This window comes from Cryptomeria japonica, chromosome 3 (genome assembly GCF_030272615.1).
Source record: "Cryptomeria japonica chromosome 3, Sugi_1.0, whole genome shotgun sequence".
Lineage (NCBI taxonomy): Eukaryota > Viridiplantae > Streptophyta > Pinopsida > Cupressales > Cupressaceae > Cryptomeria > Cryptomeria japonica.
Genome location: NC_081407.1, coordinates 565,677,327 through 565,699,673, shown reverse-complemented (window position 1 = coordinate 565,699,673; position 22,347 = coordinate 565,677,327). Strand labels below are relative to the sequence as shown.

The 22,347-nt window shown below is 37.4% G+C and overlaps 1 protein-coding gene across 5 annotated transcripts in view; it reads left to right on the top strand.

The window, feature by feature from the left end:
• LOC131075665 (protein CHROMATIN REMODELING 20) overlaps window positions 1–22,347 on the top strand; it is a 187,619-nt gene that overhangs the window by 144,668 nt on the left and 20,604 nt on the right. For all 5 annotated transcript variants that reach the window (XM_058012508.2, XM_058012510.2, XM_058012507.2 and 2 more), the window contains one exon: window positions 20,186–20,389. In XM_058012508.2, the coding sequence (XP_057868491.1) occupies window positions 20,186–20,389 (204 nt within the window). The remainder of the gene's footprint in view (window positions 1–20,185; window positions 20,390–22,347) is intronic.

The following is a 22,347-nucleotide window of genomic DNA, read 5'->3' as shown; positions in this document are numbered from 1 at the left end:
GTACTATCCCTTTCGAATGAAGGGAACTCTTGGGGGACAGCCAGTGGATTGCTTTGTAGATACAGGTGCTACCTACAACTTCCTGAGTGTGCAGTCAGTTGAGAAGTTTGGATTATAGGTTGAAGAATTTTTAGGATTTAGAGTGATAGCTGCTAGTGGCAGTACTTTGAGTTGCACTACGAGAGTTCCTCAACTTAGCCTTCAGTTGGGAACTTATCTCTTGACTAATGATTTCTATGTGATATCGATAGAGCAATATGATGTGGTCCTAGGCATGCAGTGGCTTCAATCTATTGGTAGATATACATTTGATTACCAAAAGATGCAGTTGGAGTTCTTAGTGGATGGGAAGGAAGTGGTGTTGAGAGCTTCATCGGATGGCAAGCCTAAAGGAATGACAACATACTGGTTGGAAGCTACTAATGGTGCATCTTGTAGTAAATCAGATTTTGTGCATTTTGGGACAGCTCATATAGAGCAGTGTCAGAGGTTGAATGAAGATTAGTTGGCAAGAGCACGACAAGCCAAATTGATAGCCCAACAAGCTAAGAAGCATCTCCTACATATTCATGACCTTCACTATCCCATGTTGAATGATGGACAAAGTTTGTCTAATTCCGAAAACTCAGTTGCTGATTAATCTTTTAATGAAAATGAAGCTGTGACTGATGATACTTTTAGTGGGCCAGCCTCAAGAGGTGCCTTTGCTGATAATAGAAGGTATCCATCACTCACCTGTGGATTGGTCGTCGATTCCACTTCACATGACAGCGGTATCCTTGCTGATTGGTGATTACATTTTCTTTGGTTTTGGATGGACTAGTGACTGTCCTAGTAAGGACCGTTTGTCACTTTTGGACTTGGCAGAGTCTACATCAGTTTTCCAGCAATATGAAAGTGTTCAAAGGTGTATATTGGAGATAGAGACAGAGTTAGGGGTGTATTTCATTGATTGGTATTGGTTTGACAGTATGTTTGATAACTTGAGTGATGTCGCATTCTCGTATCTCAGCTTCTACAGTGGATTCTTCATTTGGGTATGGGATCCGGGAATTGTTTTGCTCAAGAAATTTTATCAGAGTGGAGCAGCGGGTTGCTTGGTGTTCCTTGAGGGCAAGCAATCCAGGGAAGGGAGGACTATAATGTCCCCATTTTTCAGTGATCACTCAAGAGACCTAGTTTCACCTGTTAGCTACCTACGTAGGTGAAATCAGTGGATAGGAGATGATATTGCCACCAAGGAGGGCTTATACTTAGTCATTTTTGTGACTTTGGTGGTTTTATATCATAGGCACTTTATAATAATTCATTATAGAGTTACTTTTTCTATAATTAGAAAATCTTATAAAGTAACTTTATAAAAGTGCATTATATAAGTTAAAAACTTATAAGTTACTTTATGCCAAAATAGAAATTTATATAAAAGTAACTTTATAAAGTTAAATCATTAAGTGCACCCATGGTTCGATTTCCTAGGCAAGAATAAATGATTAAAAAGTGGCCATTGTTGGCTCGGATTGTTGAAGAAAATCATTTATATTCAATTGTTTATTGCTGATAAATAAAAATCAGAAATCTGAGATTAGTTTCCAATCAACTATTTTATGTGTTATCATTGTTATTCATTTTGCATTGTCAATTCCCTAAGCTTAAATCATAAAAAACTCAAGAAAAGCATAAAACCTCAAAAACCTCATTTAAAAACCAAAATTCCAACCGCTGGTCAAAGAAATCAGACTCAGAAAAATATATCAGATTGCTCCAATCAGCACTCGGCATCTTTCAGTTTGTTTCAACAAACTTCCTTTTGGCCAATGAAATAATCACAATAATTTGAACACATGTCCAACATTGAATATGCACCAATAAGCGATGAGTTTAGGTACATAAAATAATATCTGATGAAACACCATGTGTCACTTGCTCCACCATGAGATGAATCGGGTTCATTGCACTTGGACTTGCTGGTGTGTAATTAACTTGATTGACTTGAATGCGAATAGGATGCCACATCAACCTCTTCTGAAACTATCTCCATTCCTTGATCACGTTCACTCTTCTTTACTCTAACTTAGAAATTTTCCTCCTTGTGATGCATCCACAATCTCAACCTTTGAATCATGAAGTATTTTCTTCCTTGACCTTCTTTGATCTTGGAATTCCTTGCCTTGGACTTGGAACATGTTGTTGTCTTGAAAAGTTGACTTTGATCCTTTGGAATGTTGAGCTAGACCTTAATGTGTGGATTCCTTGCTGACTTGGCTGAAATGTGTTGATGTTGTGATACTCTCTATCTCTAGACTTTTGAGCTTTCAGCCTTCCTCTACGATGCCAGTTCGCTTTCTCCAAGTTGCTTTGATTTGTAGTGGTATCTTCCCAACATGTTCCTGTATGAAGCTAGAAGTTAAAACATTTGAAGGATGGTTAAAAACTTTCTTCCAAAAATATTCTTAAGTTCTGATTTCTTCTTGTGAATACCAATGCTTTCAGATTTACAATATCTGAGATATATCCTTCTCTCTTAACTTCTGGGATGATTGATTTAAGTTTTGCGATTTGATCTTTGAGTCAAGGATGAATAAATCTTGGTCACCATTCAGAAATCAAAATTCAATCGATTTGGGCTTGGTCATGAACCAGCCCTTTGATTCTTCTCACACAACTTGATGTTTGAAAAACTTCTCTCCAGCTGTATCTTGTTAAGGCAATTTTGCAATACTCCCCTCATTTGGAGTTAATGTTCTGAGTTTTACCCTTAGCACGAACTTTGCTGAGTCATTCTTCGATGCAGATTCAAAACAACTTTGTTCGATTGAGGTTGGCAGACTCTTCTTTCCTCTCTAGGTAAGGTCGATGGTACTTCTTGAAGCGATTTTAGATAACCTGCTGCTGTACGAATTTAGAAGAGAAGAGATAATTCTATTTAAAGTTGTTTCCATGTAAAATGCTTCCTTTCCATCATATATAAGCCCTGAATGGGAAGTCACACCCTTCCATCTTCTTAGGAAGGCCAACTTGGCTTAATAATTTTATTTGTTTTTTAAAATTCACCAAGGGTAATCACAAGTTCTTACCTATCCAACTTGGCAAACAAATGAAACGTTTTGTTTTTAAATTTTCTCCAACTTAACTCACCTTGCCTTTATATCTGCCCAGCCGACCTGATGTTTGATCAAACTTCTTCCAAATTCACTTCATTGCCTGTCAAACTTACTTCACTTCATGTTCCTTCCCTCTTCGATTTGTAAATAGTTAGATTAAACTTCAACTTCCCAACGGTTATCTTTACATCTCTTGAAGTAAATGGGTGGAATTCTACCTTCTATGTTTTAGAGGTTAACCTTTTACCTTCTTGCCTTTCTCATCAATCTAAGTTGATCCGCACCCTTTCCTTTTCTTAAGAAGGCCAACTTTATTAACTTAAGTCGGTATGCATTGTTTTTCTTATCAACTTAAGTTGGTGGAGATTGAATGCGCAGCTACAACCACGCAACTTGTCCGAGTTTGCAAGGCCAAGGCAATGTAGAATCCATGAGACGAATGAACACAATGAAATGCATTGCTTGACATTCTTGTCAAGGATAGAATTGGTCCTACGAGGAAAAATCTTCTTTTTGGATGTTTCCAAGCTAGAGTTGTGCATAAGGCCTAGCGATGATGTCCATGGAAATGACCCTTTTTCAAGATTCAGGTTGAGAGTTCAGGGCCAGATTGAGGTGGGTAATATACGACTCAAAGGTGTGTTGCTTCCCCGCTAGTGTTGGATTCACAATGCATCTCACTCAGAATTCACTTGTTTGATATGTGAAGAAGCTATCAACTAGGTCAGACGCTAATTCGAACTACCAGTCCTATCCAAGGACGAGTGTATAGTGAAAAGATCTTGGAGTTCATACCTTGCAGTTGAAGAGTTTAGAAGACAAGAACAAGACATTGTTACATCGTTCGACAATGAAAGAGGCTAGTTGCAAGTCGACGACACAAGTCCACTTGATGATCCATGTATTGCAGTGGATAGCTTTGCATATCTTGCACCCAAGGGGAAGTATGTTGAAGTGGAATATATCCAAGCCGAAGAGGTAGGGACGAGTGGTGATCAAGGTGTTGATCAAGCAATCAAGGAAGAAAGCGATTTACGCCCATTGCAAGAGAAGGATTTCCTCGAGGAATACCCACTCATGCTACAAAAGGAAGTTCCTGAGAGTGAATTGCAAGAAATATCAAGTACCGACCATGAAGGAGAAAACAACCCTACAGACATGTCGAATGAAGAGCTACAAGTTATCACAAGCGAGCCCAAGTATGAAGAACAATTTGAGGGGGTGCTCAAAGATATCGGGATCATCATGCCCTTCGGAGGGCAGCGATTACTTTAGTGGCGAATATTTGCCAATGGCGAATTTTTCACGTTGGCCCTGTCGGAAATGGCGAATATTTTGTACTGTATGGGGGTGGCCATGTCGCTAGAACATTATCAATTTCCGTCAACGTCACGGCCCGATCGCCATATGTTTTATGCAATTAAATATTTCTATGCGATGATTTCGCCAATACAATATATGGTGGACGCACGGTAAATTTAATTATTTTGCCTACACTCTCCGAGGTTGCCTTAATAGATGACCTTAATTCGCCTATAGGCATGTGAAGATTTGTTATCCGGGGGGACCCAATTCGCTCGACATCTTGCCGACGCGTGTCTCCAGTCACCCCAACTTTCGCCAACTATATTGTATTCGCTATTCGCCTATTATTTGGACAACCTATAATCGCCTCAAAAATTGCGTAAGTCGTATTTGGACGACCTATAATCGCCTCGAAAGTTACATAAGTCGTATTTGGACGACCTATAATAGCCTTGAAAATTACATAAGTCGTGTTATAATTACACGGGATTCGCCAAATATTTGTATACTGGTAAATTCCCACGGAATTCGCCATATAAGGATTGGTATAAATACATGCAAAGATCAGATCTATCTCAACACAATCTGGTGGGTTCTAGGCTCTGAATTCTGATCAATAGCGAAGTTTCAGACCAAGGAAAATCATTGTTGTTGACTGTATTGGCGACTGCCTGTTACCTAAAGCCTAAAGGTGAGCGATCATATTTTTGAACTGGTATATTATACATTATAGTTTATTGTTGCTTCTTCAACAAATTGATATTTTTTTGGCAGCCTTTATTTCGTTGGAGATGTCGAACAGGAAGAGGGGTAGGAAACCTGAATGTGGGGAAGGCTAGGAGAGGCCAACAAAAAGCAGAACGTTGTCTTCGTACTTTGGCATTGGAAAAGATTGTGGTACTGGTGAAAATCAAGAAGGTACATCACCACGAGTACAAGTACAAAATTCGCCACCTGCACCGCATGTTAAAGATGGCGGCGAACCTGATATCTCAGATCAGGATGATCTTGAAGAAGATTATCTAGTAGATACCCAAGTTAGCCAGAATGATATAATCGACTTGGGTGATAATTCCATTGATGATAATGCACGTAAGGGGAAAAGAAAAGCCATATCAAAAAACGGTGAACCACAATCAAAAAAGGATCGGGAGTGGGATATGTCAGTTAGGAATTTTCAAATTAATTGGGCATCGAAGTATCCATTCATTGAACCAGTGGAGAATCCAATTGAAGGCGAGCCTCCAATAGAATGCAGGTGTAAGATTTGCACTTGGAAAAATAAGAAGGAAATTAGGTTGCAGCTAAAATTTGACACCATAGAAAAGCATATGGGTAAAGTTTATGAAAAACAAATGATAGATGGGGTTGAAAAATCAGTGATAAGATGGAAAACAAAGAATGAATGTAAGAATGTGAGGAATGCCGAAGAGTATTATTTTCATGAGAAATTACAGACGAAGCTTGCTGAAGTTAAAGGTTCTATTGAAGTTGTTTTTGGAAAAGCAATGCAAATAGAACAACTGGGAAAAGTTGTTCAGTTAAGCATTGTTTTTCATATTTTGAGTAGAGGGCGTGCTATGACAAATTTCCCATCAACTAGTGGTTTATTACACTTTTTGAAAGTTCCTAACTATCGTAATAGACACTGGTCAGTAAACAGTGGATGGGAATGGGCAAGTTGTCTTGCTGAGGTTGAAATAGAAGATGTACAGGAAAAAATAAGAGAGTCAAACTTCATTGCATTTTCTTTAGACGAAGTTACGGCAGTAGACAATACTTCATGGGTATGCATGCATGTTTATACTGTAGAGAATCATACCCGCCAACCTCATCTACTATCTGTTGCTAAAATGAAGGAGAGTGCGACAGCGGAAAATTTATTTCAACTAGTAAAGAGAAGTTTAATTGAATATGGAGGTATGGATGACATGATGGTAGCCAAAAAATTGGTTTGTGTTGGAGCAGATGGAGCTTCAGTAATGCAAGGTCACAGGAACGGTCTTTGTACAAAGATTGAAACTTCATTTGCACCGTACATTATTGCAATTTACTGCATGGCTCACAGAATGAATCTAGCTTTTGGAATTGTGAGCAAGTTTGCTTCGGTAAAAAAAATTGAAATTTTAATCAGAGAGCTCTACTCACACTTCTGTCAAAGTCCCAAGCGATTTATGGAATTTCAACACTTTGCTGATGGATTAACTGATGGGAACAAGCTTCTCAAAGATAATGATACCAGATGGATCTCTTTGGATGGTCCAGCACATCGAGTGTTTTCAAAATATCCATCCTTGATTGGACTATTTCACACAACTCGCGACGAATCAGATCAACCGAAATTTCTTGAACTTCTTGGCAGGTTAAGTAATTTAGAGACACTCTTAACTTTAGCAGCTCTTTTGCCCATGCTAGAGGAAATGAAGAATATTATGAAGGCTGCCCTAAAAAGAGCTCTGTATATTGCAGAATATGCTACGCTGCGTAAGATGACATGCATGACCCTCGACAATCTCTATCGAAATGAACCAACACTATCTGATGAAAAATTTGTTAAGTGGCGGACACTCACAGATTTGAACAATCCTGATAACTTTTTACAAATCGGTGCAGATGGGGAGGTATGTGCCAATGTATGGGGAGTTGAGATACCAATGCACTTCTATGCCACGGTTGACCCCGAGGAACCAGGAAAGCGCCCCAGGAAGAAACTAGCAAGAGTTACAAGGAAGATTTCGACAAGATTGTTGAGACTGTAACTACTTCTGTGAAGAAAATTGCATATGATCTTTCCTCAGAAATTAGAAGCAGATTCCCTCTTGACAACCTACTCAAAGCCATGTCTATAGTGTTTCCTCATTATTGGAGCCTCAACAGTGCATCTGATTTTCGAAGTAAGCTACTGACTTTGATAAAACAATTTTGCATATCCAGAGAATTGAATGGAGTAACTATAAATGGAATATTAGACGAAACTCATCTTCGAGAGCAATCATCTCGTTTTGCATACACTATGAAACAACAATATGCCAAAATGGAGAACCCCTGCGAAGAGGGATCAGTAACAAGGGTTTGGAAATATATAGTTGAGAACGCATCCTTGCGTGATTCAATGCCAGAATATGTGAAGCTTGTTGCTTTATGTCTTACCATGATATTGGGTTCGGTGGAAGATGAGAGAGTTTTCAGTGCTTTGGGGTTCCTAAAATCAAAGCTAAGAAACAAACTAGACAAAAATTTGGAAAATTGCTTGAGGCTCTATACATCTAGGTATGATGTCCACACTTTTCTTTACGATAGGTTACTGCAAATCTGGAGGTCCAAATGTGAAAGAAGAGGTTTGGGCAACACTTCAAACCAAAGTGCTAGTGGGACTAGTGGACCTATTGGTAGCATTGAGATGCAGTTCGGCGAAGATATGCAGACTCAGTCTCAGAGTAAAGAAACCACAGACGAGAATCAAGAAAGCGCTGAATTTGATGAGGATGAATGGCAACTATAAGAGATTGGTATTTATTAATCTTATTACTGTATCTCATCATTCATATTACAAAAGCATATTACTTTTTGCAATTAGAATTTAATATTGATTTGTAATTTTATTTTTCAACTTTCTATTTCCAAATTTAAAATAGCATAATAAAAAAAAAACCATAATGTGTTTATTGATACAGAGATGTTTATTGTTTATTTATACATGTTTGAGTCTCAAATCTGTGTGATATATTTCAGAACCATATGATAAATTTCATTCAATAGTAATACACATGTCGAGAACTTAGATTTTCATTAATTCTTTCAAAATATAGCCATATGATACATTTCATTCAATAGTAATACACCAATCTGTGTGATTCTACATGCCAATTGCAAAAGTGAATACAAAGTTTCAGAACCCTTTGCAAATGACCCTGAATTCCCTTTTATAGAAACAAGAGAGCAACAACAACTCCTGTGTGATTCTCCAATGTCCATGCAAAAGTGAATACAAAGTTTCAGAACCCTTTGCAAAATTGCAAATGACTCTGAATTCCCTTTTATAGAAACAAGGGAGCAACAACAGCTTCAGGTCGAATTGCAAGTTTGCAACATGTGAACACTGAACATCAAAATCACAAACTCAACACATATTTATATGGCCATCACAGGCCGTATTAGCAATTTAACATCTGCTACATGTTTGATGTCTCCTGTTCAAAAAACAGAGTCCAAAATTAAATATTAATTCACGCCATGAGTCATGACAAATTAAACATAGATAATAGCTATAGGAGTGCCTAAAACCTACTAATCAGAAATAGAGAAATGCATAAATGTTAAAGCAAGGGAGAATTTGAGAATACAAATTTACTGGCTGAAGTTTTGCAGTGTGCATCATAGATTCATAGGCTGGATTAGCAAAATAGCAATAGCGAGTGCTGTTTTTTTCCTATTCATAAATTAGATTCATAGGCTGGATTAGTAAAATAGCAAACAGGAAAAAAAAAAACCTTGAAATTAAGAATAAAAGAAGAAAATTGTGCAATACATACTATATGATTCTTAAGAATTCTGTGCCAGTTTTTGTAGGGTGCTCCACTCTTCGTCTGATGGAAGGTCAATATTCTGTAAACTATGGAAAGTCAACTCCAACTTCGTCAACATTCCATATTTAGAAGATTTACTTGACATCACTGTTTCATCCAATAGCGAATTTAGAGTTGTAAATGGTTGGATGAATTCCAGAAAGCTTTTGGGAGTTGTGTCCTTTGGAAGCAAGTCTAAATCAGACTTCATTTTTTTCTCCATGATTTCTTTGTAAGCTTCTTCTCCAATGAATTTATTTTTAGTGTCAACAGGCTTAGGCAAACCAAGTTTAATCAAATTATTTTTCTTTTCTTGCAGCTTCATTATCTTTTTTCCACAACTGTCCATAACTTCCGATGTTTCCCTTAGCTTCTGGCATTTTTGAATGATAGATGATGTCTTAACTGTGGCATCAATGCAGCTCTTAATTCCCTTAGATGCCAAGTAGCTGTCACTGGAACTGTAGACTACTTTCAGAATCTTTTTTGCCATTTCCTCTTTTGAATAAACATGTGTGCTCTTCTCATAGTGCTGTTTGATTTTTAAAAAAAATTGTCTCATACTTTCAGTCAATTGAAACCATTCACACAACTTCTCACTCCTCTGCATTATTTCCTGCCAAATGTTTTCTTGTATATACTTCGTTGTATTTTTCATATTATCTTTGAATTTATCATCCAAAGTTTTTATTTTATCATTTGCATTGTGCAGGTCTTCTTTCATTTGTGCACATTTTTTTCTTTCTTCCTCTACTTCCTCTTGCAAATGTTTTTCTTTTTCCTTCCCATGATCCAATAGGTCCTGTAATTTTTTCATTTCGGCGGCAGCAGACTCATAACTTCTGTATAATTTTTGAAAACTGGCTTTTTTCTCAACAATTTTTTTATTGCTTTTAGCCAGTTTTTCTGTTAGGTCCTTCAATTCTGCATCCTTCTTGTCCTGCTCTGCAAATTGCAGAGCCCAAATTTTTTATCCTTTTCTGTAATTCATTGCACTTGCTATCTGCTGCTTTCCTCCTTGATTTCTCGTTTTCCAGGTCTGCCTGTAACTTTTCTATTTGTTTCTCTAGTTTATTTTTTTCTCTCTCCACCTTTAGCAGTGAAGTGTAGACCACTTCGTTAGTCCTTTTTGACACACTAATTTTGTCCACATTATGTACTTTGGAGAAATCCATTTGGAGGGTGCTAACTTGAAATTGAGAGGGATCTATCTGACTGTGTGGTGGATTTTTATCTTTAGATGGGCCCGGGGGCATAACAACCATGAACTCCATCATATCTTTTTGTGGGTCATATGTTGGAAATACCCTGTTCCTTGCAGGCTATTCGTTTACAACTTCAGACACGGAATTCCTATGAAATGCTTTCTTTTTTTCTTTATTTGCTTTTGTCGTGTGTTCAAATTTTTCATAGTAATCACGAAATTGAAAATTTGGGGTTGCTGAAGCAATTGAATGTTTGAAAGGTGAAATAGGAATACCATAGGCTCCAGTTCCACTTATTCTTGTGGTTTTAACTAATGCTTGACCAGGATTAGGATTACCAACAACAGTTCCTGATGCTGTCCCACTCCCACTGACACTTTCATGTGTAGTTTTCAAAGTCTTTTGAGGTGTGTGATCTGAAGCTGCAAATGATTGATTTGTAAAGTCAATGGCACTTGATATAGGATTCTCAATAGTATGAGATTGAGTATCTACCTCTAGTGGCCTCTTGCGAGAGATATTTTGTTGTTGCCCTTGTCCAACACCAAGACAACTAGTATCAGTAGTAGTACCCATGCCAACATCACCAATCACAGTGGCACTTGATTGAACAATAATAGGAATACTATCCCCAGATTCCCCACCAGTGGCAATGGCACTTGATTCACCACCAATGGGAATACCATGATGTGGTGGTGGTTGTGGATTTGAACCTGAAACAAATGTAGGTAGATTCTGAGGGTAATGAGTAGTACCTATTGGTGACGAATCTGAAAAATCAAGTCCAATGACTGGTTTATAAGGACCTTTTGATTTTGACCCACCAATCACAGCGACACTTGATTGAACAATAATAGGAATACTATCCCCAGATTCCCCACCAGTGGTAGTGGCACTTAATTCACCACCAATGGGAATACCATGATGTGGTTGTGGTTGTGGATTTGAACCAGAAACAAATGTAGGTGGACCCTGAGGGTAACGAGTAGTACCTATCCCTGATGAATCTGAAGAATCAAGTCCAATGACTGGTTTATAAGGACCTTTTGATTTTGACTGTGATGGAAGTTGTACTTGAAGTGGATACCAAATGCCCTCTCCTCTGGGACCTAGACCACCACCTTCAAAACCCATTTTTTCCACAAGGTTTGCCCCTTTGCTATATTTGTCTTTCATGGACTCACTGACTCCACCTAATATTTTAGGCACTGTAGTAGTTGTTGGAGGGGGCTCAACGACAACCTCATGCTCATCATCATCACCTTCAGTCCTGTTGACGTGTTTTTTATGGCAGCGTCGAACACAAAATAAAGTTGCCTAACGGTCACTTCACTCTCTCTTGATCAAAGTACGATTGCATGCTAAGATTGCAAGAAGTTCAAACAATCGACTCCAAGGTTCCTTCGATGCGTGGACGTGACTCAGTTGGCTGATGTGATTGTTGGTAATCCAAGGGGCCTTACGTGTGCATCGTTCTTTCACTTCTTTGCTGTGGCTGGAACTCCATCATCGGATATGGCAATTTTGCGATGCTGTTGCTTCGAATGAAATAAAATGAACTGAAAGTAAAAGGGAAAGGGTTCAGAAGGATCTAAATCTATTCCTAAGGGCAGTGATAACAATGAATAGTGCTCTGGTGGACAAATTCCAAATAAACCAAGCTCTGCTTCGCCAAGATAAACTACAACTCCGCAAGAACCGGTGCAATCTTTTGGGGATGCTAGAGGATTTTCAAATCGAGAAAGTACATTTGAATACCCAACACGGCGCAATCCAAATGACTATCCACAATCGAACTTAGCACGAATTTAGGGGGCTCAGACTAACTTTACACTGCAACTTACAATCAGCAAGATGCAAAAAGTATGAACCATGGAAATTCATCAGACACCATTACATTCTCCATTGAAATCAAAGCACTTTTCTAATCTAAGTGAGGAAGGTGAAACCATGCAAGCTTTGAAAAAATAATTTAAGTGGACACCATCAGAGAACAATGTTTCACTATTATTTTCTCAAAAACTTATCGCAACAATTTCATACAAAGCTCCCTCTCTTTTAAATGAGGGGGTCACCCCTTTATATAGGCTTCAAGCCCTGGCTACATGCAAAACCCTAATTAGGGTTTGCCCAAAAGATTCTCCACACATGATGCAACAAGGTGGGAATCTCCAATTAATAACCCATCATGCCCATATACAATTAATTCGAAAGTACCCAAAATAGTATCCATTGTGCATTAAATGAACCATCTCCTTCAAATTCGTCCAACATGCGTTGAATATTCATCCATGCAAAAATCACCCCATTATGTCATAAATGATCCATCATTTCCACATGCGGCGACTGCATGCAAAAGGAATCTACCATAAATTCAACATGCAATGACTGGGTCGCCATTTGGTCAAATATTCCGGTAATGAATGAGCCACTCTACTGCCATGTGTTCAATAGATCCTTGCCATGCAAATGGACTTTGCCGTCGTATATCCGCTCCTGCACATCTGGAATTGTTGGAGAGGGAAAATTCGATTCAGGAAAAATTTTCTTGAAGTCTCCTCAACTTTCCTTGCTTAGAGAAGGTTTCTTCATCAATTCTGCACATTTCCTATTTTTTAGGAAAATTTCCAAATTAGGGTTCCGCGGTCCAGGAGAGAGAAAATTCTCCTACAAATCCAAATCTGTAAAACTTTTGAAATTTGGATGTGATTTGATGCCCGAGAATGGATTTTTCAAATTTTTTCCCTAGAGGGGAAATTTCTTGTTCAGTTCATCCCTGATTCCTTCCTTGCCTTAGAAATTTTATGTTCAATTCATCCTTGGGTGTATTTCTTCCTTGCTTGGAATTTTGTCCCGAAGGAAGGAATTTCCAATACGCAACCAAATTTTCATCTTTCTTGGAATTCTGTCCTGAAGGAAGGAATTTCCAACACAACGCCAAATTTTCACCTTTTTCAGGAACTCTGTCATGAAGGAAGGAATTTCCAACATTTAGTCAATTTTTCACCTTTGGAATTATGTCCTGCAGGAAGGAATTCATTACTTAGCCAAATTTTCATCTTTCCTGGAATTCTGTTATGAAGGAAGGAATTCATTGTTTTGTGAATTGTCCATGTCTCCCTTTCAACATCCCTATTTTTTAGGGATCCTCCTAAAATTTAGGAGCTAGGTTCATTGGGTGAAGAATTTCACCTTGATTCTGAATCTATGAAAATTTCCATATTTGGCTGAGATTTGATGTCTAAAAATAGCATAACTGAAAATTTGCCCGAGGGGAATTCTTCTTTTTATTCCTCCTTGACTCCTTGGATTCCGTGCCTTAGGCAAAATTTCAAATTTTCTGCTTGGGTGAAATTTTACCACGCCAAGGATTCATGAATTTTCTTTCTGTGAATGGCTTCTTGGATTCAGCGCCCCAGCCTATGCCCGAGCGCATTTTGGCCATGTCCATGGAATGATGGATTTTTGCACTTGTGAATGACCTCTTGGATTCAGCGCCCCAACCCATGCCTGGGCGCATTTTGGCCCTGTCCATGGAATGATGGATTATTGCAGTTGTGAAAGCATTCTTGGTTTTAGCGCCCCAGGTCTGACCTGGGCGCATTTTTGCCATGTCCAAGGAATGATGGAAAATTGCACTTGTGAATTACTTCTTGGTTTTAGCGCCCTAGCCCATACCTGGGCACATTTTGGCCCTGTCCATGGAATGATGGATTATTGCAGTTGTGAAAGCATTCTTGGTTTTAGCGCCCCAGGCCTGACCTGGGCGCATTTTTGCCATGTCCAAGGAATGATGGAAAATTGCACTTGTGAATTACTTCTTGGTTTTAGCGCCCTAGCCCATACCTGGGCGCATTTTGGAGATGTCCATGGAGAGATGGATTTTTCCACTATTTCAGGCTCTTCGTCAGGATGTTTGAGAGTGGTTTCAGGTCCATAGGAATCATAATGCAAATTCTGGATTTTGGAAGATCTTCCAAATTTCCAGACTTAGTCAAATTTCAGGCCATTTTCAGATCAGGATGACATTGGTGGATTGATGTGAATTTCTGGACTTGGATGTTCATGCTTGCTTTCCTCTTCTGGAATAGGAGATCCAAACTTAGCCAAATTTTGACCACTGTCTGTGCTGAGATGCCACTTTGGGATTTTGAAGGTGGATTTTCCAGACTTAGAACAATTTTGTGCCTTCCACTTCAGGGATGATTCTCATACTTAGCCATTTTAGACCCCTGCCTGTCTACTTTCAACTTTCTAGATTTAGAAGTGATTGTGCATGTTGATTCTTCGCTGTCTGCTAGCCTGATCCTGCCACAAATAGACTTTCCCAAAATAGAAACTTTCCAAAATGTCAGAGTTAGAGCCTAAAACAGGACGCATGAATGACTTACTATAAATAGAAACTAACTAAAAATAGAAATTACTAAAAATAGTAAGTTTGATTTTTGGCAAAATGGCGACATTCTGGGACTCGGAAAAATCCCTAAAAAATAGGGACTTTCTAAAAATAGAAAGTTGCTCCGTTTGGGCTCAAATTTTATTGGGAGGTCCCTTGAAGGATCCTGATTCCAGTCGTATGTTCAATTTTCCCAAAACCCTAACAGAAACCCCTAAAATCTAGGATAAAAGGCATAAACCCAAAAACGAGACAAAACAAGCCCTAGGCTTAGCCGAATTTGCTCAAACGAAAGGCATACTTGACCAATATGACTCCCAAACACTTGCAAAGCAGATAGACTGACGAAACTGCTGCGAAAAGACCACAAAAACGCAAGCCAAAACAACCGGGAGGGCCTAAAAAGAAGGGGGTCCCCATTTGCAATGGGGCGATGTGTGAAAACGTCACAACAAGTCCCACCATGCTCCATATCCCACAATTTGCTAAACTCTGCATCCTCGTCGATGCTTTCAAATTCTGCACTTGTCTTTGGTTCACCGAGATTCCTCCTCATAGTCCAAAAATCATTTATTTTGGTTTGAGTCCAGCAATTCTCTTTACATTCGTGCAGAATTGATTTGGGAATAGTTTTCTTAGATGGATTAGCAGATTTTATGTAGAAATTGTAGGACCTCCTATTTTGGATGCCCTCATTGCCCTGGCCCTCCATTATTTGTGATGAAATTTCTTCTGTTGAAATGTTATTGTCAGCTGCAATTTTCTCCATCTCTTTTTTATCCTCATCCCAGGAGTCCTTGTTTCTAAGCTTTTCTAGCAATGGTTTACTATCATGTTGACATAACGCTGAAGAGTTCCCATTTTTCTTAAGCCTTGCTTGAACTACACTGATTGGATCATACTGCCAGAGACCCTCGTCACCAAAGTTAAAAACTGTCAAGAAATCATGTGCCACAATGAATGCTTTTCTCTCAAATGTGAACCCTCCACACGAGAAATGCCAGGAAGGAAATATGCTCTTCTTTTGCTGACCACGGAAGTGCCTATCTGTGCTCTCCAATTGCCGTACATACTCTAATGCAAATACCCTCTCTGTCACATGTATTGGAAGTCTGTATGGTTTTACTGCCGATCCGTAAAACCTTAACACAGTGAATTCTTCCATGAAGAACCAGTCAGCCAATTCTATTTGATTTCCGAGTTGAATGCAATCTCTACAAGACATAGGCAACCTAGGCATTGGAGTGCTTGTAATTTCATTATACATTGGTGCCAAAAAGAAGTCTACAAAATGGTTGTAGTTCTTTCTGTTATCATGCATCCTTATCTTTGGGCTCCAATCATATATTGGACAATCTGTTCTCTTCCCAGTCTTCTCATCAATCTTATAGCTCACAATTTGAAGCTTGTTGGTCTCAAATATTGCACGATACTTGGATAGAAGGAGATAGCACAAGTAGGATGAGAACCTAAATGTCTTACAGGAACCTTTTTTGATCATAAGTAATTGTTTTTGCATGGATTTTACAATGTGATCAATAAAATTATATCTTACTGGCTGACTTGCACAATGGATATTATAAATCATTTCAAGAAGGCTTGCACCCACTTCCCTATCATTTTCCAATCCCAGGCAAAACGACAGCAAGGAAATAGTGTCCTCAACCCATGGAACAAAAATTTTAGAATCATAAGGAGGCTTATGATTCTGATCCAACACAATACCAGTACCAATCTTTATTAGACCTTTGATAAATGAATCTCTGCGACTTGGATCGAGACTCTCATAATTCCCTGCCAGCTTTTCAAGGTCAATTTGTACGTTTGAATTTTGGGCTTCAAATTCTAGGTTCAACAAACGAGCAAATTCTCCCTCGTTTATGGATAGAATTTCCTCTCTTGTATTTTTATTGACAATTGCTTTTTTATCTTCATCATAATTTTTGGTGCAGACCATGACAAAATCAGGGCAAGGGAATACTTCAGGTAACACCATGCTTCCCAATTCAACATCCCACGATGCAATTTTATTTGTTATTTTTTGTAACATTGGGTTGAAAACAGTAAATTTTGCCCTGGATGCATCTGCCGCCTTACTAGACAATGTATATCTAATATCTATGATATGCTTTTCACCATGGATAGCAGGGTCATAAATATCATGGTATTCATAAGTGAAACCTGGTGTTTTAACCAGTTCGGTTAGGTACATTTTGTTTTTCACTTGGCTTCTTGTTGAACTATTGCTTCCCGTTTTCCCCATCACTATTATTGTTAATAATTCAAAATAATGCTAGGCAGCTAGATAAAAACCTGAAAATGCTAACCCTCAAATTGGACCACGAGATTACCAAAAGCAAAAAAGGTGGGATGTGTTCTAGATTTTACCCGGAAATTGGAATTTCTATTTCACTAGATTGGCGCAGACAGTCTCTGTTGCAACTTGCATTCCTCAATCTAGTAGCTATTTCTGAATCTCCCTCGATTTACAGGTTTATCCAAGAAATGAAAGACGATTATGATTTACGAGTCTCTTATTTTGAAAACTCTAAAAAGTAGAAAAGTAAAACCTAAAGGGCAAAATATCAAGAATCATGTTGTAATTTTATTAATTACTATTAATAACTATTCGATGCCGAAGGACAAAACATTCATTACTTCAGTATAAATTCCGAGGACATTAAGAATCATGTTGTAATTTTATTAATTATTATTAATTATTCGATGCCGAAGGACAAAACATTCAATACTTCAGTATAAATTCTGAATTTCTGAGGACATTAAATGTAATACGTTCAATTTTGGGCGAAGTTCTCCCAAATGTGTTCGCTTCCCACATTCGGGCCGAATCCACCCTAAGCCGTTGATCTTTGCTCATCCAACGGACGAGGGACCAAGGTACCTGTTGTGACTTTACGGGTGAGTTTTTTAAGTCTGTTTAATAATTTTAAACTTTCGTTCGAAAAAGTGCTTTACATACTTATATTTAATTAAATTTAAAACGTTTCAATTTTGGGTGACGTTCTCCCAAATGTGTTCACTTCCCACATTCGGGCCAAAATCCACCCTAAGCCGTTGATCTTTGCTCATCCAACGGACGATGGTACCCGTTGTCAGTTGTCATGGGTCCCATCACTTCTGCCAGTTTCACCATACTCGTGTCACTTTTCCGGTTTGATTTTTAGTCTATTTAATCATTTTAAACCTCCGCCCGAAAAAAAGTTTTATAGACTTAATTGTATTTAATTACATTTAAAATGTCCAATTCCGGGCGAAGTTCTCCCAAATGTGTTCACTTCCCACATTCGGGCCGAAATCCACCCTAGCCGTTGATCTTTGTTCATCCAACGGTCGCGGGTCGATGTTACCTGTTTTAAGATGTAGTGGGTCCCATGACTTCTGCCATTTTTCTGGCACTTCACCATACTCGTCACTTTTCCGGTTTGATTTTTAGTCTATTTAATCATTTTAAAATTCCGCCCGAAAAAGAGATTTTTAGAATTAATTATATTTAATTAAATTTAAAATGTCCAATTCTGGGCGAAGTTCTCAGAAAGGTGTTTGCTTCCCACATTCGGGCCAAAATCCACCCTAGCCGTTGATCTTTGTTCATCCAATGGTCGATGGTACCTATTTTTCGATGAAGTGGGTCCCACGACTTCTGCCATTTTTCTGGCACGTCACCATACTCGTTACTTTTCTGGTCTGTTTTTAAAGTCTACTAAATCATTTTAAAATTCCTCCCGAAAAAGAGATTTATAGTCTATAGAGTCATAGACTCTAAGTATTAAGTATAGACATTCACTTAATTCTATTTAATTAAATTGAAAATGTTCAATTCCGGGCATTGGGCAATAGTTTGAGATAACTATTAAAAATAATGTTAATATTATTTGTAAAAATTTTAAATTCAAAAATAGTATTAAACATGAAACTTAGTTTCTAGAATAAAACAAATAACTAAATAAAAATATAAATTTTGATCTGCAATTTGAAAGGTAAAAGTTTAATATTAAAAAGAAAACATTCAATATTAAATCTAAAATATTAATTTAACGTTTAACAAAATTCTTTGAAAATATGTTTACGATATATCATTTTCAAAAATAGTTTAAAAATATATATAAAATTTCAACATAAATTCAGTCTATTAATTTTAAAAAATGTGCAACTGCAGTCTTCAACCTGTTAAGGCGAGAAAATTTGGAAAGTACAAATGCCAAGGTGGTGATTAATTGTTGCACAAGGAGTTGTCTATGGCATGTCGCACGAAAGGAGGAAGGGGAGGATGGCAGGAAATCTTTTTCCTGATCTCATGGCATTAATGTCTTATTGTGCACATTCATTACCCGACCTATAAGAGATAGACTAAAGTGTGATGCAGAAAGAAGCACTGGGGTTGGTATATTGTTTGCACAATTCTAGGCATTACATCCTCACAAGCTCCCTTTTTCCTAATTCGATCATCCAGCAATGATATATCTGGTGAACAAGTAGAATGGTATCACTTTGCTCGATGGAAGATTGCAACAGTGCAAACTTGTAAGCAAGAGTTAAGAGCAATAGAGAGTTTTCAGATAGGTTTAGCAGCAAAATGTGGTATATACTGCAAGAATAATATGAGAGTTGCATGCTTTTCCTTCTCGTGACATGAGTGTTGTAGGATTTGGAGGCAGTTAGGTTAGGCTTAGGGTATAAGGTATGTGAATTTAGAGTCAGTTTTTTTGTGGGCATATCTTTTTGAACTTGACACATGGGTTTGCAGATCCGCCCAAGAAATAGACTGGACACAACAGGTTTTCTCGAAACAATCCAGAAATTCAAATGATTGTTATGGGTGGTTTTCGGGAGCAAACTTGCGTTTCAGGCATTTTAGAAACAGATACCTTAAGGGTCATGTCCAGGACCAAGACCTGATATGTTTGGTTACAGAAACAGTGGGTGTACTGAAGTTCCAACTACATAGTTAGCTATACAACAACGTATGTCTGTTATTTCATGTAGGTTGGGTTGTGTTTATGTGAGTTTTCCGTTCTACAGATACTATAAGCATATTATTGGCAAGGCAATGTGCATTGACATTAATTGAACATCCAATGAATTTCATCTGACAACTACTTTTAATTACCAAAGCTTGAATATTTTTGGTAGATATGTGAGCATATAATGTAGTATTAAGATTGAAAAGTTTAGAAGTTAATATTCTTATGTTTCTGCAAAAGTTAAAAGACAAATTTATATTATTGTTGAAAATTGTCATTTGATTAGAACTAATTCTGGCATTGTTATTTTTCAATTGTAAACGTGCTCTAGAATATTGTTCTTGGCCATCTTTTGGGTATAACATTATTTGATGCAGATTTTTATGCTGATCTCCTTTTTCTGTTCGTTTTGTCAAGTCTCTTTCCCTATCAATATTTCTACTAAATAGATTTCTTCATATTACTTGTTAACATAATAGGATACTGTATTTTGCGTTTCTTATTGAATTTGATATTTTGTGTCAATAATGTATGCTGCTATTGCAAAATTTGTTTCTAATATAAGTTATGAAATAAGAGAAAGATCGCATCCCTCTTTTTATAAATCATAATAACAAAAAACAATGTGCAGGCTTGATGGAAGCACAACTGGAGCTCAAAGACAAAAGCTAGTAGAACAATTTAATGATCCATTAAATACAAAGGCCCAGTGTATTATAATATCAACAAGAGCTGGATCATTGGGCATAAACCTTCCAGCAGCTAATCGTGTGATTATTGTAGATGGTTCTTGGAATCCGACACATGATCTTCAGGCTCTTTTCCGTGTGTGGAGGTAGTATATATGCCACTCATACTTTTTGCTTACACCAACTTGTTGCATACTTGTAAAGCTAAGGAACTGGTTTTTGGCTATGGAAGGGTGTTATAGAATGCTCTTAGTGCACATGATTAGGTCAAATGATAACGAGATTGTGCCTTTTCTCTTCATTTAATTTTGAGTTATATTTAATTCTTTTTCTGTACCACAAACGGTAAAAATATAGCTACCCAAAGTCTCATACAGTGACCATTGGTACGTAATCATCTTCCATGTCAGAAATGTATTGCTGTCTCAGAGAGCCATATGGAGATGTTTCCTAACATTAGGAGACTTGATGAAGTTTAATTGTGTTTTTATGCATATTAAACAAGCATCTTTTGAAAATCAGAAAACTTCCTATAGAGATTTCTTGAATATTTATATAAAGTACATTGACTTATTCTTGAGTGCTGCTATGTGGTTGACAAAAGCTAAAAGCATTGAATAAATACACTAATAGACTTTCAATTTTCTATTTTTCTGCATAAACATTTACACCTCTTTTTTTACCAGAAAATTTTCTTATCAAACCCCAAAGATGTAATAGTATGTAAGAGAAACAACGTTAAGCATTAAGATGTGTGTATGTGTTATTTTTTCAATTGACTGAAAATATTTTCATCTCTGAGGACCCTTGTACAATGGCTTTAAAAAAGGGATTACCCTTCCAGTCTCTATTTGCCAACCTCTATGTGATTATTTTTAAAAAGTAATTGCATTTATCTTGATGATGATTATCAAATATCAATTAATCTATCTTTTTCTTTCACTGACATTTGACATCTATTTTCATACTTCAAAATGTTTTTTTTTTTAAAACTGTTACGCATTTAGTAATTTATATTCTTTAAAGGCTAAGTTACCGGGTTCGCCCTTGGACCCCCCTGGTACTGGTCCTGGTTCGAACGGGTTCGTGGTTTGGGTCCAGTTCGGACTGGGTTCGACCAGGGTTCGGAAAACCCAGAGGTGGTTCGTCCCTGGTTGAACCCAGGCGAACCCAGGTTGAACCCAGTTGAACTCGGGCGGACCCAGGTCGAACCCGAGTGGCTGGGCGGCCCAAAAAAGCAAATTATATGCAAAATATAATTTTTTTTTGAATTCCGCCTGCTAAAAGTGAAACTTATACCCTAAAAGTGACTTCTAAAACATTATATTCACTCATTTCACCTCTAAAAGTGGCATTGGCTCATCTAATATCAATGTCAATGAGGAGGAGGAGGAGGATGAATTAGATGATCCATTTGATGATTAAACTTTATATTGTTGAAAGTTGAAACAATGATACTTGAATATTTTGTCATTTTGATATTAAACTTGATGTATATGATGCTATTATGGTATCATCACGATGCTATGATTACAAGCTTATGTTTGTTTTGTTGTTTATATGATGCTATGTGACATGCAAATTTTAATCAATGCTTATAGGCTTCACAAATATCAAAATATATATATATAAAAAAAACATTAAAAAAACATTTACATGTTTTTGTACTAACGAACCCGAACCCCTTTTCAAAATTTTGCCGTACCGGCGTACCGGGTTCTTCGAACCTGAACCGGTGACTTAGTTTAAAGGTGCATATCCCTTGCATAACATTTTTTTTTCTAAATTTAATATGTATATATATTAAAAATCATTTTCAAATACTCATCCCCAAATTTTTTCCATAGTAGTATAGGGTAAATATGAGTAAAAGACTTGGTAAAGGAATGGACAACTGATGACTTGCTCTTATGTGTACTTACTACTATAGAAGCAGATATCTTCGAAGTATCTATATATATTGGATCTTGGTAGATCTACTGATTCTTTTATGAAAATGTTGTGAGTTTTGAATTTCTCATGTTATCCAGCACATTCCCTTTGCTGGGAATTGATATTATACTTGTAATGGAAACTCAGTGGAGTCCCAGGCTGTAAGAAAAAT